The following is a 21,011-nucleotide window of genomic DNA, read 5'->3' as shown; positions in this document are numbered from 1 at the left end:
GCCCCGCACCGCCCACGCCCCACGCCCCCGGCGGACCATAGAGAGCGAGACAGAGCGGCTCTCCCGCAGCGCCGCCTCGTTGCGAGCCTTGGTGTTTCCTTGACATGGCGCCCCCTGGTGTGGTGGAGGTCTCAAGGGGTGGAGGGAGAAAGGAGGGTTTGGGGGGTTTTTTGGGGTGGGAAAGGGGGTTTATGGAATCCTGGAGTCATGGAAACAGTCAGGTTGGGAAAGACCTCTAAGGTCTCACTCCTCAGGGCAGTGGTCACGGCTACAAGGCTGCCAGAGCTCAAGGAGGGCTTGGACAACGCTCTCAGGCACAGGGTGGGATTTTGGGGGGTCCTGAGCAGGGCCAGGAGCTGGACGGGATGATCCCTGTGGGTCCCTCCCAGCACAGGATGTTCCATGATTCTAAGATCACTGTGTCCAGCCATTCCCCCAGCACTGCCGAGTCCACTAACCCACGTCCCCAAGTGCCACATCCACGGGTTTTTTAAATCCCTCCGGCGATGGTGACTCCACCACTTGGTTCCAACGCCTGGACACCCTTTCCATGAAGAATTCTTTTCCAATATCCAATCCAAACCTCCCCTGGCTCTTTCCTCTCATCCTGTTACTCGGGAGAAGAGACTGAGACCCTTTAGGGAAGCGGCTGCTGTGACAGACAGGCTGGGAAAACACCCCAGGGAAGGGTCTGAGCTCCGGGCAAGGAGCAGCCGTGGGATCAGGCAGCTCCCAAGGGTTCAGATCCCCAACCCAGCAGCCTCAGGGCTGGAAAACAGCTGGATCAAAGGGCTAGGAGAGGGGGGAAAGCTGGTTTTCCAGCTCATAGGAACCCAGCAGCTGTGCCCGTGGTCCCTGCAGGACCATCCCACTCCTCCAACCCCCCCCAGAGCTGCCCAGAACCACCCTGGGATGAACAGCAACGATGTGCTGGGGGAGCAATCCCAGCTCCAAGGTCACTTTTCGCTTTCCAGGGATCCAAGGAGTTGTTTATCCAGTTCCATAGAGTAAGGGAGTTTAAATGTAACTAAGGCAGCCCCAGCAACAGTGTTGTTTTCCCAGGGCAGCAAGTTTTGGGTGCCAGCTACAACCTATGGACACCCTGGGAAGATTGCCAAGGCAGGGGATCCCTGCTTTAGGGTTACACATTTATTCCCAGGATCCAGGGAATTTTTCCTCTCTAACTCAGCCGAGTTTCCCTCGAGTTCTTTCTGCTTTCAGAGCCACGTTTCTCCAAGTCTCGGAGTTTTTTTTTGACTCCAATTCTCCTCACCCCCTTCCCCTCGCAGGGAATTCCTCCCAGCAGCAATTCCAAACAGAATTTCATATTCCTGCACCCCATTCCCGTGCCCAGGGAGGTCACCACCCCTCTGCAGAGGCTTTAAGGACAAGGAGTAGCTGCATTAATTCAATTACTTAAAGCAGATAACGAGACAAGCTCCCTCCAGGCTCCCCTTCCTTAAAGGCACAGCTGCCTCCCCCCCAGGCCCAGATTTTGGGGTGGATTTGGGCATTTCTCCTCCCTGATATACTCCAGTCTCTAAAACAGATGCAGCATGGAGCTGTGGGGAGGGGGGGCAAAAAAAAAAACCAACAAAGCCCCCTCAGCTCTTTATTTTATCAATTTACTTTTATTTTAATAGAATAATGGCTTATTCTACCAGTTTAGTGCATTGTTTTAATGGAGCAATGGATTTTTTTTTAATAGATTAATGGATTATCACAATCAGCTGTGATTCCTTGGGTAAACTTTGCTCTGAGGAGGCACATGAACAGTGAACAGCGTGACCTTGAAACCGGCTCTTCCTGGAAAAGGAAGGAAATTCCCACAATGTGGGGGCACTTCCTGGGAATTCAGCCCTGCAAACACCATTAACACACCTGTGAGCACCCTCACCTCACACCCAGCACCTTTTCCAGGTGCTCTCAGCTGAAAGAAAGGGAGCATTTCCAACAACAGACTGGTGAAAATATGGAATTATGGAATGGTTTGGGTTGGAAGGACCTTAAAGCTCCCCCAGTTTCACCCAGGGACACCTCCCACTATCCCAGGGTGCTCCCAGCCCCGTCCAGCCTGGCCTTGGACACTTCCAGGGATGGGGCAGCCACAGCTTCTCTGGGAATCCATTCCAGCCCCTCACAGAATTCCTCCCTGTTATCCAATCCCAACCTACTCTCACCAAGATTTGCTTTAAAAGGGCAACACTTTGGGGGATTTTTAATAGATTTGAGCTGTTTTAGTCGACTTCCCCTCAGTTTTTGTCCCCTCCCAGGCCATTCCACACTCCCTGTTTGCTTCATCCCACCCCTGGGATATCACACCCTTCGACCAAGCCCCGAAAACTCCCCCGCCACTGGAGCAGAATGCTAAAAAATGAAGAAAAAAAACCAACCCAAAAACCAAGCCACCAGTTTATTTAGAGAAATCCTTTCTTTCGTGGTCAGTCTGGAACGCTGCGATGGGAGGAGGCTCCAGTGGCCAGGCCGGAGCGCCGGGAGCCGCGGGCGGAGCCGTCACATGGCGAAGAGGATCAGGAATGCCACCATCAGACAGAAGAGCCCCATGGCCTCGGACAGGGCAAAGCCCAGGATGGCATAGGAGAAGAGCTGCTGCTTGAGGGAGGGATTCCTGTGGGTCGGGAGAAAAGGCAGGAAGGAAGCACAGTGAGGAAAAGCCGCGGCGAGAGGGGAACGGGCAAAGCAGAGCCCGAATTCCCGGGATTGTGGCCCGCAGGCAGAGCACAGAGCAGTGGCAGGGCAGGAGCCAGCAGCTGGAAGGGCACAGCCAGAGCTGGAATGGCACAGCCAGAGCTGGAATGGCACAGCCAGAGCTGGAAGGGCACAGCCAGAGCTGGAAGGGCACAGCCAGCAGCTGGAATGGCACAGCCAGAGCTGGAATGGCACAGCCAGAGCTGGAATGGCACAGCCAGCAGCTGGAATGGCACAGCCAGAGCTGGAATGGCACAGCCAGCAGCTGGAATGGCACAGCCAGCAGCTGGAAGGGCACAGCCAGAGCTGGAAGGGCACAGCCAGAGCTGGAAGGACACAGCCAGAGCTGGAAGGGCACAGCCAGCAGCTGGAATGGCACAGCCAGAGCTGGAATGGCACAGCCAGCAGCTGGAATGGCACAGCCAGAGCTGGAATGGCACAGCCAGCAGCTGGAATGGCACAGCCAGCAGCTGGAATGGCACAGCCAGAGCTGGAATGGCACAGCCAGAGCTGGAATGGCACAGCCAGCAGCTGGAATGGCACAGCCAGAGCTGGAATGGCACAGCCAGCAGCTGGAATGGCACAGCCAGCAGCTGGAAGGGCACAGCCAGCAGCTGGAAGGGCACAGCCAGAGCTGGAAGGACACATCCCTGCTTTCAGGGATGCTGAACCCCAAGGGTGACTCTCAGCTGGTGGCACCGAGCTACAATTCCCTCCCACAATCAGGGCTCCCTTTCTTCCAGGGGCAGCAGGATCCTTTGGAATTAATTACAGGGTGGATTCAAACAACTGAGGAACTTCGTTATTTAAGAGAACAGGTAATTTTAAGAGAATAACGGATCCTTATTTTAATAAATTAACATTATTCTAATAAAATGACGAGGGGTTTTAATAAATTAGTGGATCTTATTTAATAGATTCATGAGGTTTTTTTCAATAGATTCATGGATTTTTTAATAGATTCATGGAAATTTCTTAATAGATTCATGGGTTTATTTCAATAGATTCATGGAAATCTCTTATTAGATTCATGGGGGTTTTTCAATAGATTGGTGGAAATTTCTTAATAGATTCATGGATTTCTTTAATAGATTCATGGATTTTTTAATAGACTCATGGATTTTTTAATAGATTTATGGATTTCTTTAATAGATTCATGGATTTTTTAATAGATTCATGGATTTTTTAATAGATTCATGGATTTTTTAATAGACTCATGGATTTTTTAATAGACTCATGGATTTTTTAATAGACTCATGGATTTTTTAATAGATTTATGGATTTTTTAATAGATTCATGGATTTTTTAACAGATTCATGGATTTTTTAATAGATTCATGGATTTCATAGACTCATGGATTTCTTTTTAATAGACTCATGGACTTCACAGACCATGGAATTCTTTTACAGATCCATGGGTTATAACAACCATTTTCCATTCCAGGGGCCGTTCCAGTCACACACGACTCCCCCCCACCCCAGACCCCCCCGTCCCCGGGGCTGGGCCGCTGCTCACCTGGCGTAGCCGATGATGAGGCTGCCGAAGACGGTGCCGATGCCCGCCCCCGACCCCGCCACCCCCACCGTGGCAGCCCCGGCCCCGATGAACTTGGCGGCCGTGTCGATGTCCCGGGCCGCGGCGCTGCTCCGGAACTGCCGCCGCTGCAGCTGCGGGGAGGAGGCGGCGGCTCCCTGGGGACAGGGAAGGGGTGGGGAGTGAGAGAGCGCGGGGTCTGCAGGGGAGGGCTGGGAGCGAAGCCACAGCCCCGCGTTTGCCGTCCCCGAAATCACCAGGGAGAGCAAAGACATCCAGAGGCGGTTCCCACTCGAGTCTCACCTGTGCAGTCTGAGCCTCAGGCCTGCTGAAAACAGCCACTGAAACGGGCCTGGCCAGAGCCCTGGAGCAGCATCGGAACTGCAGCAAACAGAGGGAGCACAGTCACAATTCTGGGATCTCCTGAGCTGGGAGGGACACACCAGGATCATCCAGCCCAACTCCTGCCCTGCACAGACACCCCAACAATCCCCCCCTGTCCCTGAGAGGATCATCCAAACCCTCCTGGAGCTCTGGCAGCCTTGGGGCCGTGCCCACTGCCCTGGGGGGCCTGGTCAGTGCCCAACCAGCCTCTGGGGGAAGAACCTTTCCCAAAATCCAGTCCAACCCTTCCTGACACAGCTCCAGCCGTTCCCTGGCTCCTGTCACTGGTCACACAGAGCAGAGATCACTGCTCCCATAATTTGATGTATCTGCACTAACCCTCAGAAGAATGCTTTATGAAGAAAAGTATGAAGATTTTCTGAAAACATCAACTGTGACACAAGACTAAAAAATAAAGGCATATGATATTTCCACTTCAGCCAGTTGGATTCAGCGATTCCACACACCACAGGCTGCAGCACAGTGTCACATCTGCCACAGCAATTTAATTACTGTCACATTTCCACACCTTTCCTTTCTAATTCATCCCTTTAAGGAGAGGGGTGATCGAGTATCTCTGTGGAAATCAGTTGAGTTTATCTTGGGAGAAGGCCCTGGCAGCTCACTCCCATCTATTTACATGGTGTCACCAGAGGTCACCTTGTTTCCCTTCCTCCTTAAACCCAGAACAGACCCACATGATCCCACCTCAGCTGAGGGTGTCCAGGGCAGCACTTTGGAGAAATCCCTGCCCATCCTGTATCCCCCCCGAGAATTATCACCCCCCTGCAAGGAAAGGCGACTCACCAGTGCCGGGGAGCCGAGAAGTGCCACGGGAGCCTGCATTTTGTTAATCTAAGGCAAATAAACAAAACAAACACAAGGAGTTGGGACTCCTGGCACTGTCGTCACGTGCCAACCCCCTGCGGGCTCAGACCCACATCTGACCCCGGGTTCATCTGCTGCCCTGGCCCCGAGGCTCTGCCCCCACTTCCACGTCCCCAAGGTTGTGTCCCCACCACACTCTGTGTCCCCAAGGTTGTGTCCCCACCACAGCTCCGTGTCCCCACGGTTGTGTCCCCACTACACCTCTGTGTCCCCAAGGCTGTGTCCCCACCACACCTCTGTGTCCCCAGGGTTGTGTCCCCACCACAGCTCCGTGTCCCCAAAGTTGTGTCCCCACCATGGCTCCATGTCCCTGAGGTTGTGTCCCCACTACACCTCTGTGTCCCAAAGGTTGTGTCCCCACCACACCTCTGTGTCCCCAGGGTTGTGTCCCCACCATGGCTCCATGTCCCTGAGGTTGTGTCCCCACCACACCTCTGTGTCCCAAAGGTTGTGTCCCCACCACATCTCTGTGTCCCCAAGGCTGTGTCCCCACCACATCTCTGTGTCCCCACCATGGCTCCATGTCCCCAAAGGCTGTGTCCCCACTACGGCTCCGTGTCCCTCGCTGTCCCCCAGGTTCTGCCCCACTGACCCCCGTGTCCCCTGGCTGTCACCAAAGCTTTGTCCCCACCGCCGATTCGTGTCCCCGAGGCTTTGTCCCCTCGGCCCTTGTGTGTCCCCCGATTGTCCCCGAGGATTTGTCCCCCCCTTTGTCCCCTCGGCCCTGCCCCCCCCAGCTCCCCGTTCCCCTCCCTCCCCGTTAATCCCCGCTCGATGCCCTCCCCGGGCCGGCTCAGAGCTGCTCATCGCGCCCTTCTCTCCACACCCGAACCCCCCGAACCCCTCAGGAGGGCAAGGGCAGCGAAGGCGCCGCCGCGCCCTCCGCGCAGCGAAGGGCACGACCCCAGCGAGCACCGGCCGCGCCCCGAGCTGCCCCAGAACCCTCCGAGGCTGCCCCGGTGGCGGCGGGGCCGGGGTCGGGCCCGGGAGCGGGTCCCACCTGCGCGGGGTCCGCTCGGGGCGGCGGCGGCGGCGGCTCTGAGGGGGGAGCGTCACCTTGGCCGTGTCCCCCCGGGCGTCCTCCGCGCCCATTGGCTGCCGCCGCGCGCGCGCGCCCGCGCCCGCGCCCCTCATTGGCCGGGCCCCAGGCGGGCCCCGCCCTCCGCGCCCCGCTTCCCGCCGTGCCCGGATGCGGGAGGGCGGGGGCGGCCGCGCGGGAGGCGATTGGTTGGCTCAGTCGGCGGCGCGCTCGCTGATTGGGCGGCGCGGGTGTCAATCACGCTGGGGTCGGGAGGGGCAGGGATGGGGAGCGATCCCGGGAAAAGGAGCCGAGCCTTCCAAATATTGGGGAGTTTGACACACACCCCCCCTCCGAACACCTTTACATCGCAGAACCCAAAGAAATAGTCCCGTTTGCAGAGAGTTTCTCCCCGCGAGAGCAAATTTGCCCCCCTTCGACCTATTGGTTATCCATCAACACTAAGGGGAAAACAAATAGAGGTTTTTCCTTATTTTTTAATGTTATTCAGTTACTCTTCGCGGTGTAATTGCGTTTCCAACAAACCCCTCCATACACTGATACTGAAGACACAGCTGGTCGCTGTATAACAAGTAAGCGAAACCCCAGCCACGAGGCGCCAAAAAAAATAAATAATAATCATCAGAATCATAAAATATTGTCTGAGGACAATATTGGCCGGAGGACAAGGTGGGGATCGGGCACAGGGTGGCCTCGATGATCTCAGAGGGCTTTTCCAACCTGAGTGATTCTGTGATTCCATGACCCAGCTCACAGCCCAGAGACCAACTGAACCCTGGACTGCATCCGAAGGAGCGTGGCCAGCAGGTCCAAGGAGGGGATTGTCCCCCTCCACTCTGCTCTGGTGGGACGAGATCATCTTTAAGGTCCTTCCAACGCCTTAACATTCTGTGATTCTGCCCTCGGGATGTCCTGATCACCAGGATGTTCCAGTCCCAGGGGTGTCCCTGGGCACCAGAGTGTCCCGATCCCCGGGGGTGTCCCGTTACCGGGATGTCTTGGTCTCTGGGGTGTCCCGCTTCCAGGGGTGTCCTGATCACCAGAGCATCCCGGCCCCCCGGGTTTCTCCATCCTGGGGGTGTCCCGGTCCCCAGGATGTCCCGGTCCCCGTGTTGTCCCGGTCCCAGGGATGCCCTGGTCACCGGAGCATCCCTTCCCCGAGGTGTCCCGGTTCCCGGGATGTCCCGGTCCCTCGCTCCGAACTACGAGTCCCAGCAGCGCGGCGGGACCGCCCAGGGGTGGGACCGGCCCGGGTATCCCGGGCGGGGTGTCCCGGGGGCTCCACCTATTCCCGATCTTCCGCCTGCTCCCCGCAGCCCCGCTGGGTTCCCGTTTTCCAGCCGCGCCGCCGGTGAGTGGGGCGGGGGGAGGAGGGGACGGGGTCCCGTGTCCCCTTCGCGGGATGTCCCTCGGGATGTCGGGGCTGGCCGGGGCTGCCCCGCGGCGAGGGGACAGCGACACTTTCGCTTTCGTTTCCCGGGGGGGGTCCGGGCCGGGGGCGGGGGGAACATCCCCGGTTCGCTCCCCCCCATCCAGCGGGACCCCCCGGCGGTGTCACCGGGGACCGGAGCCGCTGTCCCGGTGCCCGAGCGCGGCTGGAAGTCGGTCCCGTTGAGAAGGGGAAATCCCCTGGTTTTCCACGTCCTGGGGACGCTGCAGGATAATAAAACCAGCCCGGGGAGCCCCCGGGGGGAGGCTGGACCGGGGAACGCGGCGTTTCTCCTCTCCGGGAGATGCGGCGGTGCCTCGTCCCCGGGGTGGGATCGGCGCTGCCCCCGAGCCGTGTCCCGGTCCCTCGGGGCGTCTCCTGCCCCCCCGATAACCCCCGAGCCGTGTCCCGGTCCCTCGGGGCGTCTCCTGCCCCCCCGATACCTCCCGAGCTGTGTCCCGGTCCCCCGGGGCGTCTCCTGCCCCCCCGATAACCCCCGAGCTGTTCCGTAACAACAGTGGGAACGACGATTAAAAGCCCTCCCTGCTCCGTTTCCTGCCGGCTTTTCCTGGGAATGAGCTGCCAGCAGCACATTCCGCACGGCCTCTGCCTTTGTTTCCTTCAGGATCACAACTGTTTGCACCAAAACCAACTTTTTTTTTTTCCCATTAGAATCGTTTTGCTGCATCCAAACAGCGACTCTTCCGTTTTCTTTGCGAGTTGCTTTTGGCAGGGAGGGCTCCCGTGCCGTCCCAGAGCGATGCAGTAACACCATCAAGGTGCTGTTCTGACATTTATTTTCGGTTTTATTTTTGGTTTTTTTTCTCTCTGGCGGCTCTCAGGAAGTTCGAGGTGTTCAGGAACTGCGGATCACAAGGCACAGCAGGGCAGGGAAGGTTGACATCAGCCGGATAAAGCTGAGGCTTGGACGAATCACAAGCCCTGTCCTACCCTTTCCTGAGGTAACTCAAAGTGAAAGTGCAGCCCCGGATGGCCCAGGGGATCTTGCCACGTCCCTGGCCAGGATCTGCCCTGCCCTCTGCTCCCAGCAGGAGGAATTCCCATCCTTAGGGCAGTGTCAGTGCAGGGTTTGCTGCTCCTTCCAGCTGTGGGTACATTTTCTTTTCCGAGCACACCCCTGTAATCTCAACCTGAACTTCGGCCTGTTTTTCAGGGTATTTGGCACAGAATAGAGACAATCTCCTGGGTGATGCCATAAAAAACCCAGCAGGGTTCCAGGGAGTTCATTTCCATGGGAAATTTCTGGATTGGAGGTGACCTGAAACCCAGCTGGAGCTGTGCCAGGGCAGGGTCAGGTTGGATCTCAGGACAAGGTTCTTCCCCCAGAGGGTGGTTGGCACTGCCCAGGCTCCCCAGGGCAGTGGGCACGGCCCCAAGGCTGCCAGAGCTCCAGGAGGGTTTGGGTAACAGGGTAGGATTGTTGGGGTGTCTGTGCAGGGCCAGGGGTTGGGCTGGATGGTCCTGGTGAGTCCCTCCCAGCTCAGGATATTTTGTTCTGTGTGCTGCAGTGGGATGACTGTCCCTGACCAGTGGGATGGTTGCTCACAATGAACTTTCCCTCTGTTCTGAGGTCATTCCTTATCCCTGAGATCAGCTCAGGAGCTCCTGCTTTGGATTCCTGGGATGGCATTTTCCGGGATTGGCGGCAGGGTTTTCCCAGCCCCTTGCCGGGCTGCCAGGGCAGCCAGGAGGGTGATTTAGAGCCTGTCCCCAGCCCTGGCAGCTCGGATCCCCCTTGGACCGATGCCCCCACGTCACATTTGCATGGGGGGGTTCGTCAGGTCAGGACAGGCCGGGAAATTTTCCACGTGGGGAACTCCAGGAGCTCTCCTGCTGTTTGCTGACCCTGCTGTCACACAGCGGGTCCCTCTCAGTGCTGGAGTCATCTTGCAGCTCCAGCTCTGCTGTCACGTGCAGGGAGGCTATAACAGCCCTGGGACAGGGGCTGGGGACACACAGCCCTGGGACACACAGCCCTGGGACACAGGCTGGGGACACACAGCCCTGAGGACACACAGCCCCCAGGGCCTGCCCAGCCAGCACCTCCTCCCATGGGAGCAGAGCTCAGCCAGGTACCTCTTTCCCCTCGGAGCCAGGACACTGAAGGTGGAAGGGGGGGTGTTGGGAGGTCGAGTCGTTGGGTTGGAGAGCATCCAGAGGGTGGGGAAGGGTCTGGAGGGGAAGCTGAGGCTGAGGGCACTTGGTTTGTGCAGCTGGAGAAGAGACTGAGGGGAGGCTCCTCGGGGTCTGCAGCTTCCTCAGGGAGGGCAGCTCCGACCTCTGCTCTGTGTGAGCAGGGACAGCACCCAGGGAACAGCTGGAGCTGTGCCAGGGGAGGGTCGGGCTGGATTTTGGGAAAGGTTCTTCCCCCAGAGGCTGGTTGGGCACTGCCCAGGCTCCCCAGGGCAGTGGGCACAGCCCCAAGGCTGCCAGAGCTCCAGGAGGGTTTGGACAATGCTCTGAGGGACAGGGGGGGATTGTTGGGGTGTCCTGGGCAGGGCCAGGGGTTGGACTGGATGGTCCTGGTGTGTCCCTTCCCACTCAGGATATTTTATTATGTGATTCTATGGATTTGAGTGCAGAAGATGGAGAGGCTGCTGAGTGCAGGTGAAGGTGGAGTGTGGTGGGGCTGGGACTGCATGAGGATGAAATATTGTAATCTGTAGGAAGCTCAGGGGGTCTATGGGACACTCAGGGGTTCTGTAGGACACTCTGTGGGTCTGTAGGACACTCAGTGGTTCTTTAGGGTGGTTGGGGGGTCTGTAGGACACTCAGTGTTTCTGTAGGACAGTCAGGGGGTCTGTGAGACACTCAGGGGGTCTGTAGGACACTCAGGGGGTCTGTAGGACACTCAGGGGGTCTGTAGGACAGTCAGGGGGTCTGTAGGACAGTCAGGGGGTCTGTAGGACACTCCTGGGCTCTGCTCCCTGGGCTCCCACACAGCAGAGGGGCTGCTGTGCCACTCTGGCAGCCTGGGAGCAGTGAGCAGGAGGAAGAGTCCTCCCCATGTCTGCTGAGGACCTGCCAGCTGCCCCGGGTGTCCCAGGGTGGCAGGGACACCACCGAGCTCGTGTGCCTTGCTGAGCAACCCCTGTGTGTGCTGAGGGGGGTTTGGAGCTCAGCTGGGTCGTTCCCATCCCACACCTCCTCACTCCCTCCATGGGCACAGCCAGAGGGGTGAAATAACCCCCCATCCTTCCCTCTCCCAGCCTCCCACCATGGACGGTTCCTGTGAGGACCCTCCCACCTCTGCCCTGCTCCTGGACAGCTGCCACTTCTCCCACGTGCTCTTCAACGATGTGGAGAAGTTCTATGTCCCTGGAGGAGACGTGACCTGTCACTACACCCTCACCCAGAACATCACTGCCCGTGGCAAGGACTGGGTGGGCATCTTCAGGGTGAGTGGGTGCTGGGAGAAGGGACGTGCTGGGCATGGGGTGTGCTGGGAGAAGGGATGTGCTGGGAGAAGGGATGTGCTGGGAGAAGGGTGTGCTGGGCATGGGGTGTGCTGGGCATGGGGTGTGCTGGGCATGGGGTGTGCTGGGACAAGGGGTGTGCTGGGAGAAGGGATGTGCTGGGAGAAGGGGTGTGCTGGGACAGGGGATGTGCTGGGAGAAGGGGTGTGCTGGGACAAGGGGTGTGCTGGGAGAAGGGGTGTGCTGGGCATGGGGTGTGCTGGGACAAGGAGTGTGCTGGGCATGGGGAAGGAGCAGGAGGCAGGAACAAAGAGCTTGGACTTTGTCACGACAAGGGTGGGGGATTTTTTTCATTAATAACTCTGTGTGATGGAGTGTCTTTGTCGTGCCAAGGGACAAAGTGTGGCCTGAACAGGTTCAGGGCTAATCAACCACTCAGATCAAGTGTCCAAGGCCAGGTTGGACGGGGCTTGGAGCAACCTGGGACAGTGGAAAGTGTCCCTGCCCATGGAATTCATTCCTGTTTGGAACAAGATGATCTTTAAGGTCCTCCCAACCCAAACCGTTCTGTGATTCCATAATTATCCTTTCATGCACAGACCACAACCCTTAAAAATCAGGATATCCATGCAGAAAACCTCCCAGTAACTGATCCAGGTGGAAGTAAAGCCCCATTTCCATGGGATAAACCCCAGTGATGCCTCGTGACAATTTTCCTGTTGCAGGTGGGGTGGAAAACAACCCGGGAATATTACACCTTCATGTGGGCCCCCCTGCCTGCTGCTGGCCACGGGGACACTGCTGTGCAGCAGAAGATCCAGTTCAAAGGTGAGCTGGGAGCTTGGATCCCACTGGGAATGTGTGTGTGCCCTTTGCTGCCACCAGTAAACACAGCAGTTGGAATTCCAGGATAGCTGGGGGACTGTGGTTTGGGAGCCTTCTTTCAAACCCCCTCATAAATCATAAGACCTTGAGTCTGCTGAATTCCACCCTCCTGGCTGGGTGATGTTTGTGCTGTTGCCCCTGGCACAAGGAATTGCTGGCACTGCAGGAATTACTGAGCTGGGATGTGGGAGCTTCCCAAGCTTCTCACTGTCTGTGCTGTAATTAAGAGGCCTGGACAATTAAAAGCTGTGTGTGACGAGGCTGTTGTGTTTGTCTGAAGCTTACTACCTGCCCAAAGATGATGAGTACTACCAGTTCTGCTACGTGGACCAGGATGGGATGGTCAGGGGGGCCAGTGTCCCTTTCCAGTTCCGGGCAGAGGCTGAGGATGACATCCTGGTGGTCACCACACAGGTCTGTGTCCTCTCCTCCCCTGCTTTTCACTGCCTCAGCTTTTACTGACCCATGCTTAACATCCCATAGCCCCCATGCCAAGCTGCAGCTCAGCAGACTTGGATTCTGTTCTTGGCTTTGCAGTCACACAAATCTGAGCCTTCGTTTCTCCTCCTGCCGTTTGCCACCTGAATCCTGAGCTCCAGGGACTCAGTGCTGAGCATTTCGGGGCATTTTGGGTGTTTTGGAATGAAAATGGGGTTTGCATGGGACCAGCCTGCCAATAGAGGGGAGTAAAGGGCGGGCACATGGACAAGAATGGGATGTGGACAGGCAGGAACAGCTTCAAACTGGCAGAGGGGGGGTTTGGATGAGCTGTGAGGGAGAAATTCTTCACTGTGAGGGGGCCCTGGCACAGCCTGCCCAGAGCAGCTGGGGCTGCCCCAGCCCTGGAAGTGTCCAAGGCCAGGCTGGACGGGGCTGGGACTGGATGGGCTTTAGGGTCCTTCCAGCCCAGCTCCTCCTGATTCCACGATTCTGATGCCTGAGGGGCTGTGAAGCCAATCACTCATATTTCAGTGTCTTGTGTGCAGCCCTTTGGTTCCTGACTGCACACAGAGCCCTGACCCAGCCAAACAGCCCCAAAGCTCTGCCCTCTGCAGCCACAGGAGGCTCTGAGCATCCCCAGAGCTCAGGGTGTGCTCAGTGTCCAGGAACTGGGTCCTGGGCAGCTCTGGGCACCGGGAGGGGGGTGAGGAGAGCTCAGGTCAGGGCAGCACACACTGTTCTCTCTGCCCAGCTCAGCTTTCCCTGCTCTCCACTCCCTGCTGTGCCCTCTGGAACGTGTGGCTTTTTCTGCTGTGACCAAACAACTGTGTCTCCTGCCAGGGGGAGGTGGAGGAGATCGAACTGCAGAACAAAAACCTGCGGCAGGAGAACGAGGAGCTGAAGGCGAGCTGTGCAAACCTCCAGCAGCAGAACCTGGAGCTGCAGGAGGAGCTCAAGAAGACACAGGTGAACCAAAAAGTTCATGTGTTAGGGCAGAAGCTTTAAGTCTGAAAGATGACGAGGAACTGAGTGAGGTCTTGTCCCACTGAGTGCTTCCAGGAGAGAATTGGAAGGGTTTTCTCCCCATGTGATCTGTTTAATCCTTCACCAAATCACACAACTGTGATAAAAACAATGATGGTGAAAAGAGGCATCTGCACACCCAGGAGCTGGGAACATATGGGAAGGAAGGGGAGTGTTCAACAATGCTTTATAGGCTGAAAAATCACGTGGCAATTATCTTTTCCTCCTTCACTTTTGCTCAGGGCTTAATACAAATGAAAAGGGTCTGAAAAAGGATGCAAAGGAGGGATTTTCCTCCTTACATGAGCTGCCTGGCACTGCTGCACTGGAGGGGCTTTGCAGGGCCAGTGCAGAGCAGGATTATTGCTTGGGTCCCCTTTCCCTCCTGTCAACCTCCCTGGGATTTTTCAGGAGCTGCAGAAAAGTTTGGAGTCTTTAAGGAGCAACACAGAGAAACTGGAGCTGGAGCTGAACTCCCTGAAAGTGGAGAATAAGCACCTGAAGGAGCAGGGTGACTGCACAGGAGCAGAGCTGCAGCAGTAAGTGCATTGACAGCTCGTTCCCAGGCAGGATTTCCCAGCTCAGTTCCCTCCTGAGAAAGCCTGTGGTGTGCTTTGCTCTGTCCTGGGCAGGCTCAAAGAGCAGATCCAGAGCGTGACCTCGGAGAAGGAGCGCCTGGAAAGCAGGCTGAGGACTGCCCTGGATCACATGGACCAGCTGCAGGTACCAACCCTCCCCTGCTCCTCTGCTGTTCCTGCTGGAATCCCTCCCCTCCTGCCACAGCTCCTGAGGAGGGCAGGAGGTTCCTTTTTGCTGACACGACTTCCTGAGGAAAATGTCAACCCTTGATGTGACTGAACCTCCAGAAATCTGTTCTAAGGGAGGGTGGAGGGGGATGTGCTGAGAGAAACTGTAGGGATTTTATTCCCTAAAAACACCTGCTTTCCATGTTCATTAAGTAACCAAACCCAGAGTGTTGTTTCCCTCCTGCCAGCCGAGGATCCAGGCAGAAAACACTCCTGCTTGGAAAAACAGCCTGAAATTGTGTTCAGGTCTTGGGTGAAAACAAGACTGGGAGAATGTATTCTAAAAACAGTTTGGACTGGGACATGGGAGACCCAGAACAACAGGATAAACCCTCTGTGGAGTCTCTGTTTTTAATTTGTTCCCCGACTCCCCAAACTAAAAATGTCGTGTCTAAGCTTAGAAAGCTCCTCAGAGATCAGGTGAGCAAACAAATCTTCTTTTTTTCCTCAGTCCCAAGTGCTGAACTATGAGAAAGAAGTGGAAAACTTGTCTCACGTGGACCAGGAGAAGACAGAGCAGCTGGAAACCTTAAAGGAGGAGAATCAGCAGCTGCGCTTGAGCACGGCCCAGCAGGTAAAGCCCAGCTCAAAGGTAAAGCCCAGCCCAGCAGGTAAAGCCTTTCCTGACCATCTCAGTGCCCCAGGGAGCACAGGTGGAGGGGCTGTGGCAGGGAGCAGGTGTAAATATTGCTCAGCCTGAGGAGAATCCGAGGAATTCCAGGATTGAAAGTGCCCGTGGGCGTGTTCTGTGCACACACAATCCCTCAGAGCCTCACAGCCCACAGGTGCTTTGATGACACATAAGAATACCACCCACACAGGGTTTAGTTTGGGCAGAAACCCCTTCTCTAAGCAGGCACTGTGATTCTGGTCCTCTGCACAAGGAAGATTCGGGCTCTGCCTCGGTGCATCCTGAGCCAGCTCCAGGGGTGAAGGGAGTCCGGGGGGCTTTGGGGTTGATATTTGCTGGATAGAGTGTTGCAGAATTGTTGCATCTCAGCAAAATTGTTTCAGGACTCAGATTTAGGGGTAAATGAAAGAAGTTACCCTAAATCTGCCCCAGATTCTGTGCCTTTTGCCTCCCACAGGAGGCTGGCCAGTAATTTCTCTCCTTCTCTCCCCTTCCCCTTCCCTTTCCCCTTCTCTTTTTGTCTCTTTCTCACCTCTGACATCCCAAAATTGCCATTTAATAATCACCAAAACAGATGCCACGTGCTCAGGGGGCACCAAAATGAGCCACAAAGAACACGAAGTTCCTGCTGTGCAGTTTGAGGCTCTGCCCCTCCAGCCCCCCCTGACAGGAATGGGAAGGATCCAAAGGCAAAGGGCAGCGTCCTGTGGCATTTCTTTCCCAAAGAAAAACCCATGCCTGGCATTTCTTTCCCAAAAAACCCCACCTTTGCAGTGCCTGAGGCCAGCACATCCCCTCCAGCCTGGTGTCCCGAGTGACCTTCCCGAGGTGCTTCTCTCTCCCTCCCTGTGCTCCTCAGGAAGTTTTGGAGGCTCCCCTCTAATTTTGGCACCGAGAACCAGATGCCTAAAATAGGTGATGTGATTACCTCTGCTGGGATGCCAAATGCCTGGGATTCTCACAGGGATGCTTTGGGAGTGACTGCAGAGCCCCTGAATACTCGTTTGCTGGTTTAATTCAAGAGTCAGCTGAAGAGAATTCCTCAGGATGGCCTGGCTGTCCCTGGAGGTCTCACAGCTCCAGGAATCCTGCAGGCTGGGGTAGATCCCACCTGCCAGGGTGGATTTCTCAGCAGTTTGGGTTCCTTTTCTTCATCCTCCCCTCTCTGTCTGACCTGTCTGCTTCCCCTTCCTGTGTCACCTGAGAACAAGTGAGTGGTGACACGGAGATATCCCGAGGGACAAACTCTGGGATGGAAACACTCCCACTGAAAGGGGAAGGTTATTTGTGGGTAATAAATGCAGCCTGAGGCAGCAAGTGTATGACAGCTCCAGCTTGGGGCTGCCCCCCTTGGATTTGCCATTTCCCCCTGATTTCCCAACCCCTTCCCTTCCCCAGCAACACGACCTGATGAAAGAGCTGGAGGAGCAGAAGCATTTGTTTCAGGTCCTGCAGGCAGAGAAGGATGAAGCTGATGAGGAAAGTCAGGTGAGACCTTGGCACAGCTCCCTCACCTCCCTCCTGAGGGGAAGGTGACACTGCTCTCCCAGTCTGGTGTCCAGTTCCATTAACCCTCCCTCCAACACTGTGCCCATCACCCCCAGCCAGGCTGCTGCAGGCACCCCCAGAGCCCACACTCCTCCTCCCCACCCCATAGGCTGCTTTAGCCCCAGTAACGTGGGATGTTTAAAATCTCCTGATGTTTGTTGAGTTCTGATGCCTCTGGAATGAGTGGAGTTGCTCCTTAAAGGGACATGGCCTTTAGTCCAGGCTGAGCAAGGGCTGCCCAGTTTTGTTCCTCTCTCTGAGTGACTTCAGGACAGTCTTCTGTCTTTTAAAGTGTGTTGCTCTGCTGTGATCATCCCATCTGCCTTTGTGAGGCCACAGAATAGGTGGAATTATGGAATGGGTTGGGTTGGGTTGGAAGGGACTTTAAACTCAGCCAGTCCCTTGGGCAGGGACAGAGACACCTTGGGCAGGGACACCTTCCACTCTCCCAGGCTGCTCCAAGCCCTGTCCAGCCTGGCCTTGGACACTTCCAGGGATCCAGGGGCAACCACAGCTTCCCTGGGAAATCCATTCCAGCCCCTGCCCACCCTCCCAGGGTGGGATTTCCCCCCAGTGTCCCAGCTGACCCTGCCTTCAGTCGGAGTGGAGCCGTTCCCCGTGTCCTGTCCCTGGTGACCCTTCCCCTCCTCACCTCCCCTTTGCTCAGCAGGACCCACACTGAGCTCCCTCACACTTCAGGGAACTGAGGTTCTCATGTCAGAGGGGCTGTGCTGGGGCAAAACAGGACCTTTTTTTCCTGAGACCTGACATTGTCCCTGTGTCCCTGTGCAGAAGCTGCGGGCTGAGAACAGCGCTCTCCTCAGGCACCTCTCGCAGGCCACCGAGCTCTCCCCCCTCTCTGCCCTCCCCCGAGCTCCAGCTGCAGCTCCAGCTCCTGGAGCAGGAGACCTTCTCTTTGGAAATCCATACAGTGGTGAGATTCCTTGGCATTCTGGCTGAAACCACGGATCTGTGGCAGTTAAACCCCAGCAAACTGCCCTCCCTGCCCGGCTGAGGGCTGCAGAAAAGCCACTTCCAGCAGCACCTCTGCTGTGTGCAGAGGACTTGGTAGCTGAAAAATGCTGCCAGGTGTTGAAAGTGGGCTTAAGTGATCAGGCTGTGCCTTTTCTGCCAAGACAGACAGCTATTAGCTGGTTTATTCAGCTGGGAGACAGCCAGTGGCTTCTCTCCAGATTCCAGAGTCCTAAATATCGAGGTTTGGATCCAGAGCCACATCCTCGTGTTTCAGGAATTACTGGTTGCCAGCACATTACACTGGTGATCATTTTGCTGTGGCTTAAATGGGCTTTTTCTTTTTTCCAGCTGCAGGAGGAAACCTGGGGGCAGGAGCTGAAGTAAGTAAAGTGGGCAGGAATTAGTGGTTTGTGGACAGGAGTCGGTGGTTGGAAATGAAGAGCTCCAAGCTCAGCTCTGTGGCCAATTATCTACTCACTGGTTTGGTCCTGGGAAGGCAGGAGACAACAAAATGGAGAATTAATAATATGAGAAGAATATGAATATGTGTAATATTACATCAGAATAATGAGATTTCTGTGTCCCATGGAAAAGAAACTCCCTTGACCTTAATTTGTAAGGGCTGGCTCTTGGCAGCTCCTAAGGTCAGAATGAGCAGCTTGCAGCTGCTAAATACCTGATTTCACATTGAGACAGGGCCATGTGCTCTGTGGGATGGAAAGTCAGGGCACCTCTCAGGGGCTCCTGACTTTTAAGTGCTATTTAGAGAAGGAGACATTTGAAAACCCGGGAGCGTCACAGGCCAGAAAAAACACTCGTCCCGAAGTGATGGTACCTGTCTGAGGAGCCCTCCTGCTGCTTCCCTTTGGATGTAACTTTTAAACTGAGTTTCTCTGGGTTTTTTTCCCCTTCAGGCCTCTCTGAGGGTGTGCCCCTTGTGTGGGGAGCTGTTCCCTGGGGCCGTGGAGAGCAGCGAGTACGAGGCCCACGTGCGGAGTCACCTCCTGGACTGTCCCATGTGCACAGAGAGCTTCGAGAACAAGCAGGTCTATGAGGACCATCTGCTCTGCCACAGGCTGGAGTAAATCTGAGTTCCTGCCTCTCTGTAGAAGAGGTGAGAACAGCCCAAAATCCCTGTGCAGGCTCCACTGGTGCTGAGCTCCCCCGGGACTGTCACTCTGAGCTCCCTGGTCCAGCCAGCACATGAATCAGGGCAAACCCCCACATCCTGCAGCTGAGTCACCCTCAGCAAGCTCAACCCCTGCCTTGGGCAAAGTCTATCTGCTTCTTAAACAACCCACAGCTCCTACAATTAGTAATTTAGTTGACTAAGTAACGGGGACCCAGGTGATGGGACATAGAACTGCAGTTTTCTGTGCTTGGCTGATGCACCTCCCATGTAATTATTCTTTATTTTGGCATTCTGGTGGGTAACCAAAGACCAGAAGCATTTTACAGAACCTCTCAGGATCACGCTTCCAGCTTCTGGAATGCAGAATTAACAAGGGAAAACCTAAATAAAAATACATCTTCTTTCACCCTGCAAAGCAGGTGAGAGATATTTGTAAAGAGGTGGAATTTCTGTTTGCACTCAAAGTCTGGGGCTGCTCTTCCAGCAGAGGGGACAGAAGGACTCGTTGGAGGGTGAGAATCCTGCCCTCACCATCCCAGGATGAGGAAAACCTGGAATTTCTGGCCAGGGAAGGGGAGCAGTGGCTGAGGATAAATGACCTCTCAGGAGAACCTCATTGATCCTGGATGATTTTTATGTATTTCTGAGCCTTCTGGATTTACCAAGAAGAGCCTGTTCTTAAACCAAACTGTTGGGAATCACAGCTAAGTGCCTTGGGACGTTCCAATGCTTTGTGCACACCTTCTCCAGTGACTGTTTCTATTTCTGCTTCAGCATTTTCAGTTTATGATTAACAGCCCTTTTTTTCCATGCAGACACAGATGGGTAAAGGTTTATTATCCAGCTGTATCACACTGTGCTTCCTCCTGGGGATCTGAAGCAATAGAAAAATCCTAAGGAGTTTACACAGAGGCTTAAAAATATTTAGAGTAACAATAATGTTTTCTTGCTTCAGTTCTACACAACCTTTTTATCAGGCTGGGTTTAAACAGAGTATTTCTGCCTCGAGATGTCTGATACTGGTGAGCTTTCTTTATTTAACAACCTGTAACAGGAAATAACCAGGAAGAAAAATAAAAGCTGTATGAAAAAAATAACCTTTGAAAAAGATGTCGGTGTCTGTTCATCCTTGAAGGAATAAATTAAATTGGGGGAATTGCTGGGCTCTTCAGGGAGCTCTTTGCAGCCTTTCAATTACCTGCTGAAGCTCCTGGATAACAAAGTACTTAAAAGCACTTGTGAATAACTTGGTGGTGTCCCCTGAGGGCACTGGTTGATCCTCACAACTTGGGAATGTGTCAGGAAGGCCAAGGAAGGGTGTGGGATAACAAACCAGGAGAGTGAAACGAGCTCTTTGGGATCTATTTATTTATATCCTTTCCAATGGTGCTGATGTAAAAACCTGGAGCTGGATGAGCTCCTCCCTCACAGAACCGTGGGATTGTTAAGGTTGGAAAAGACCTCTGAGGTCATGGAGTCCAACCATCACAGGAATGTCCAGCACGTCAACACCTCTTTCCCTAGACCAGGAGGAAAGACCTGAAAACCTCCTTGGGAGGATAAAATATTATTTTAAAAATACTTGCTATTGTGCATGTTTTGCCATTATTATTATTATTATTATTATTATTATTATTATTATTATTATTATTATTAATATTATTATTATTATTATTATTATTATTATTATATCAAATCTCAATGTTCCTGGCATAGCTCTGTCCCAATTTTGACAATTAAACAATCAAAATGAGGGTCATTTGTCCCATATTTTTCCAAGAGAACACTTTCCCCCCCCCCAACATTTTCCTGCCCATCCTCATCCTAAATTCCATTTTCCTCCTTTCACCTCTTTGCAGCGGGACAGGTGGAACCTGGAGAGACTCAAGAGCAGTTTTTACTGAAACCCTGCTGGTTCAGCCCAGTTCTGAGCCCTCTTCCCTCCCTTCCCTGCTCTCCGTGTCCCTGAGCCCCCGGTTCCCCTATCCCTGCCCTGGAATTGCCTCCCCAGCCCTTTCCCGCCGCTCCCGGTGGTTTTCCAGCGGCCTTTTCCCGAGATTTCCGTGGATTTGGGTGCCTGGGCTGAGCTGCCGGCGCTGGGACAGAGGCAGGTGACCGGCAGAGGGGGTCAGACCGCGATAAATCTCCCAG

General features: G+C 54.9%; 2 protein-coding genes and 1 long non-coding RNA gene across 6 annotated transcripts; 1 reads left to right on the top strand and 2 right to left on the bottom strand.

Moving 5' to 3' along the window:
• Positions 1 to 2,396: 2,396 nt before the first annotated feature.
• Positions 2,397 to 6,649, bottom strand: ATP5MC1 (ATP synthase membrane subunit c locus 1). The gene is made up of 5 exons (XM_064636580.1): positions 6,515 to 6,649; positions 5,434 to 5,481; positions 4,546 to 4,623; positions 4,225 to 4,400; positions 2,397 to 2,629 (listed from the first exon to the last, which is right to left on the bottom strand). Exons 2-5 carry the CDS (start codon positions 5,470 to 5,472, stop codon positions 2,515 to 2,517), a joined length of 408 nt encoding a protein of 135 aa, XP_064492650.1. The 5' UTR covers positions 5,473 to 5,481; positions 6,515 to 6,649; the 3' UTR covers positions 2,397 to 2,514.
• Positions 6,650 to 7,790: 1,141 nt separating this feature from the next.
• On the top strand, positions 7,791 to 19,297 carry CALCOCO2 (calcium binding and coiled-coil domain 2). Of its 4 annotated transcripts, none has more exons than XM_064636551.1 (13): positions 7,791 to 7,904; positions 8,825 to 8,944; positions 11,213 to 11,401; positions 12,145 to 12,247; positions 12,585 to 12,718; positions 13,586 to 13,711; positions 14,180 to 14,307; positions 14,401 to 14,491; positions 15,026 to 15,148; positions 16,604 to 16,693; positions 17,546 to 17,687; positions 18,077 to 18,108; positions 18,643 to 19,297. In XM_064636551.1, exons 3-13 carry the CDS (start codon positions 11,222 to 11,224, stop codon positions 18,811 to 18,813), a joined length of 1,320 nt encoding a protein of 439 aa, XP_064492621.1. In that variant the 5' UTR covers positions 7,791 to 7,904; positions 8,825 to 8,944; positions 11,213 to 11,221; the 3' UTR covers positions 18,814 to 19,297. The 4 variants fall into 4 exon arrangements, with proteins under 4 accessions (XP_064492621.1, XP_064492618.1, XP_064492619.1 ...); XM_064636547.1 differs by lacking the exons at positions 7,791 to 7,904; positions 8,825 to 8,944 and adding exons at positions 9,859 to 9,980; positions 10,025 to 10,075; XM_064636548.1 differs by lacking the exons at positions 7,791 to 7,904; positions 8,825 to 8,944; positions 16,604 to 16,693 and adding exons at positions 9,855 to 9,980; positions 10,025 to 10,075.
• LOC135402982 (uncharacterized) lies at positions 16,203 to 17,149 on the bottom strand. Its single transcript, XR_010425273.1, has 2 exons — positions 16,856 to 17,149; positions 16,203 to 16,405 (listed from the first exon to the last, which is right to left on the bottom strand). It is a non-coding gene; the product is annotated as an uncharacterized LOC135402982 (long non-coding RNA).
• Positions 19,298 to 21,011: the final 1,714 nt, after the last annotated feature.

This window comes from Pseudopipra pipra, chromosome 26 (genome assembly GCF_036250125.1).
Source record: "Pseudopipra pipra isolate bDixPip1 chromosome 26, bDixPip1.hap1, whole genome shotgun sequence".
Lineage (NCBI taxonomy): Eukaryota > Metazoa > Chordata > Aves > Passeriformes > Pipridae > Pseudopipra > Pseudopipra pipra.
The sequence above is the reverse complement of the archived record's forward strand: the minus strand, read 5'-3'. Positions and strand labels throughout refer to the sequence as shown.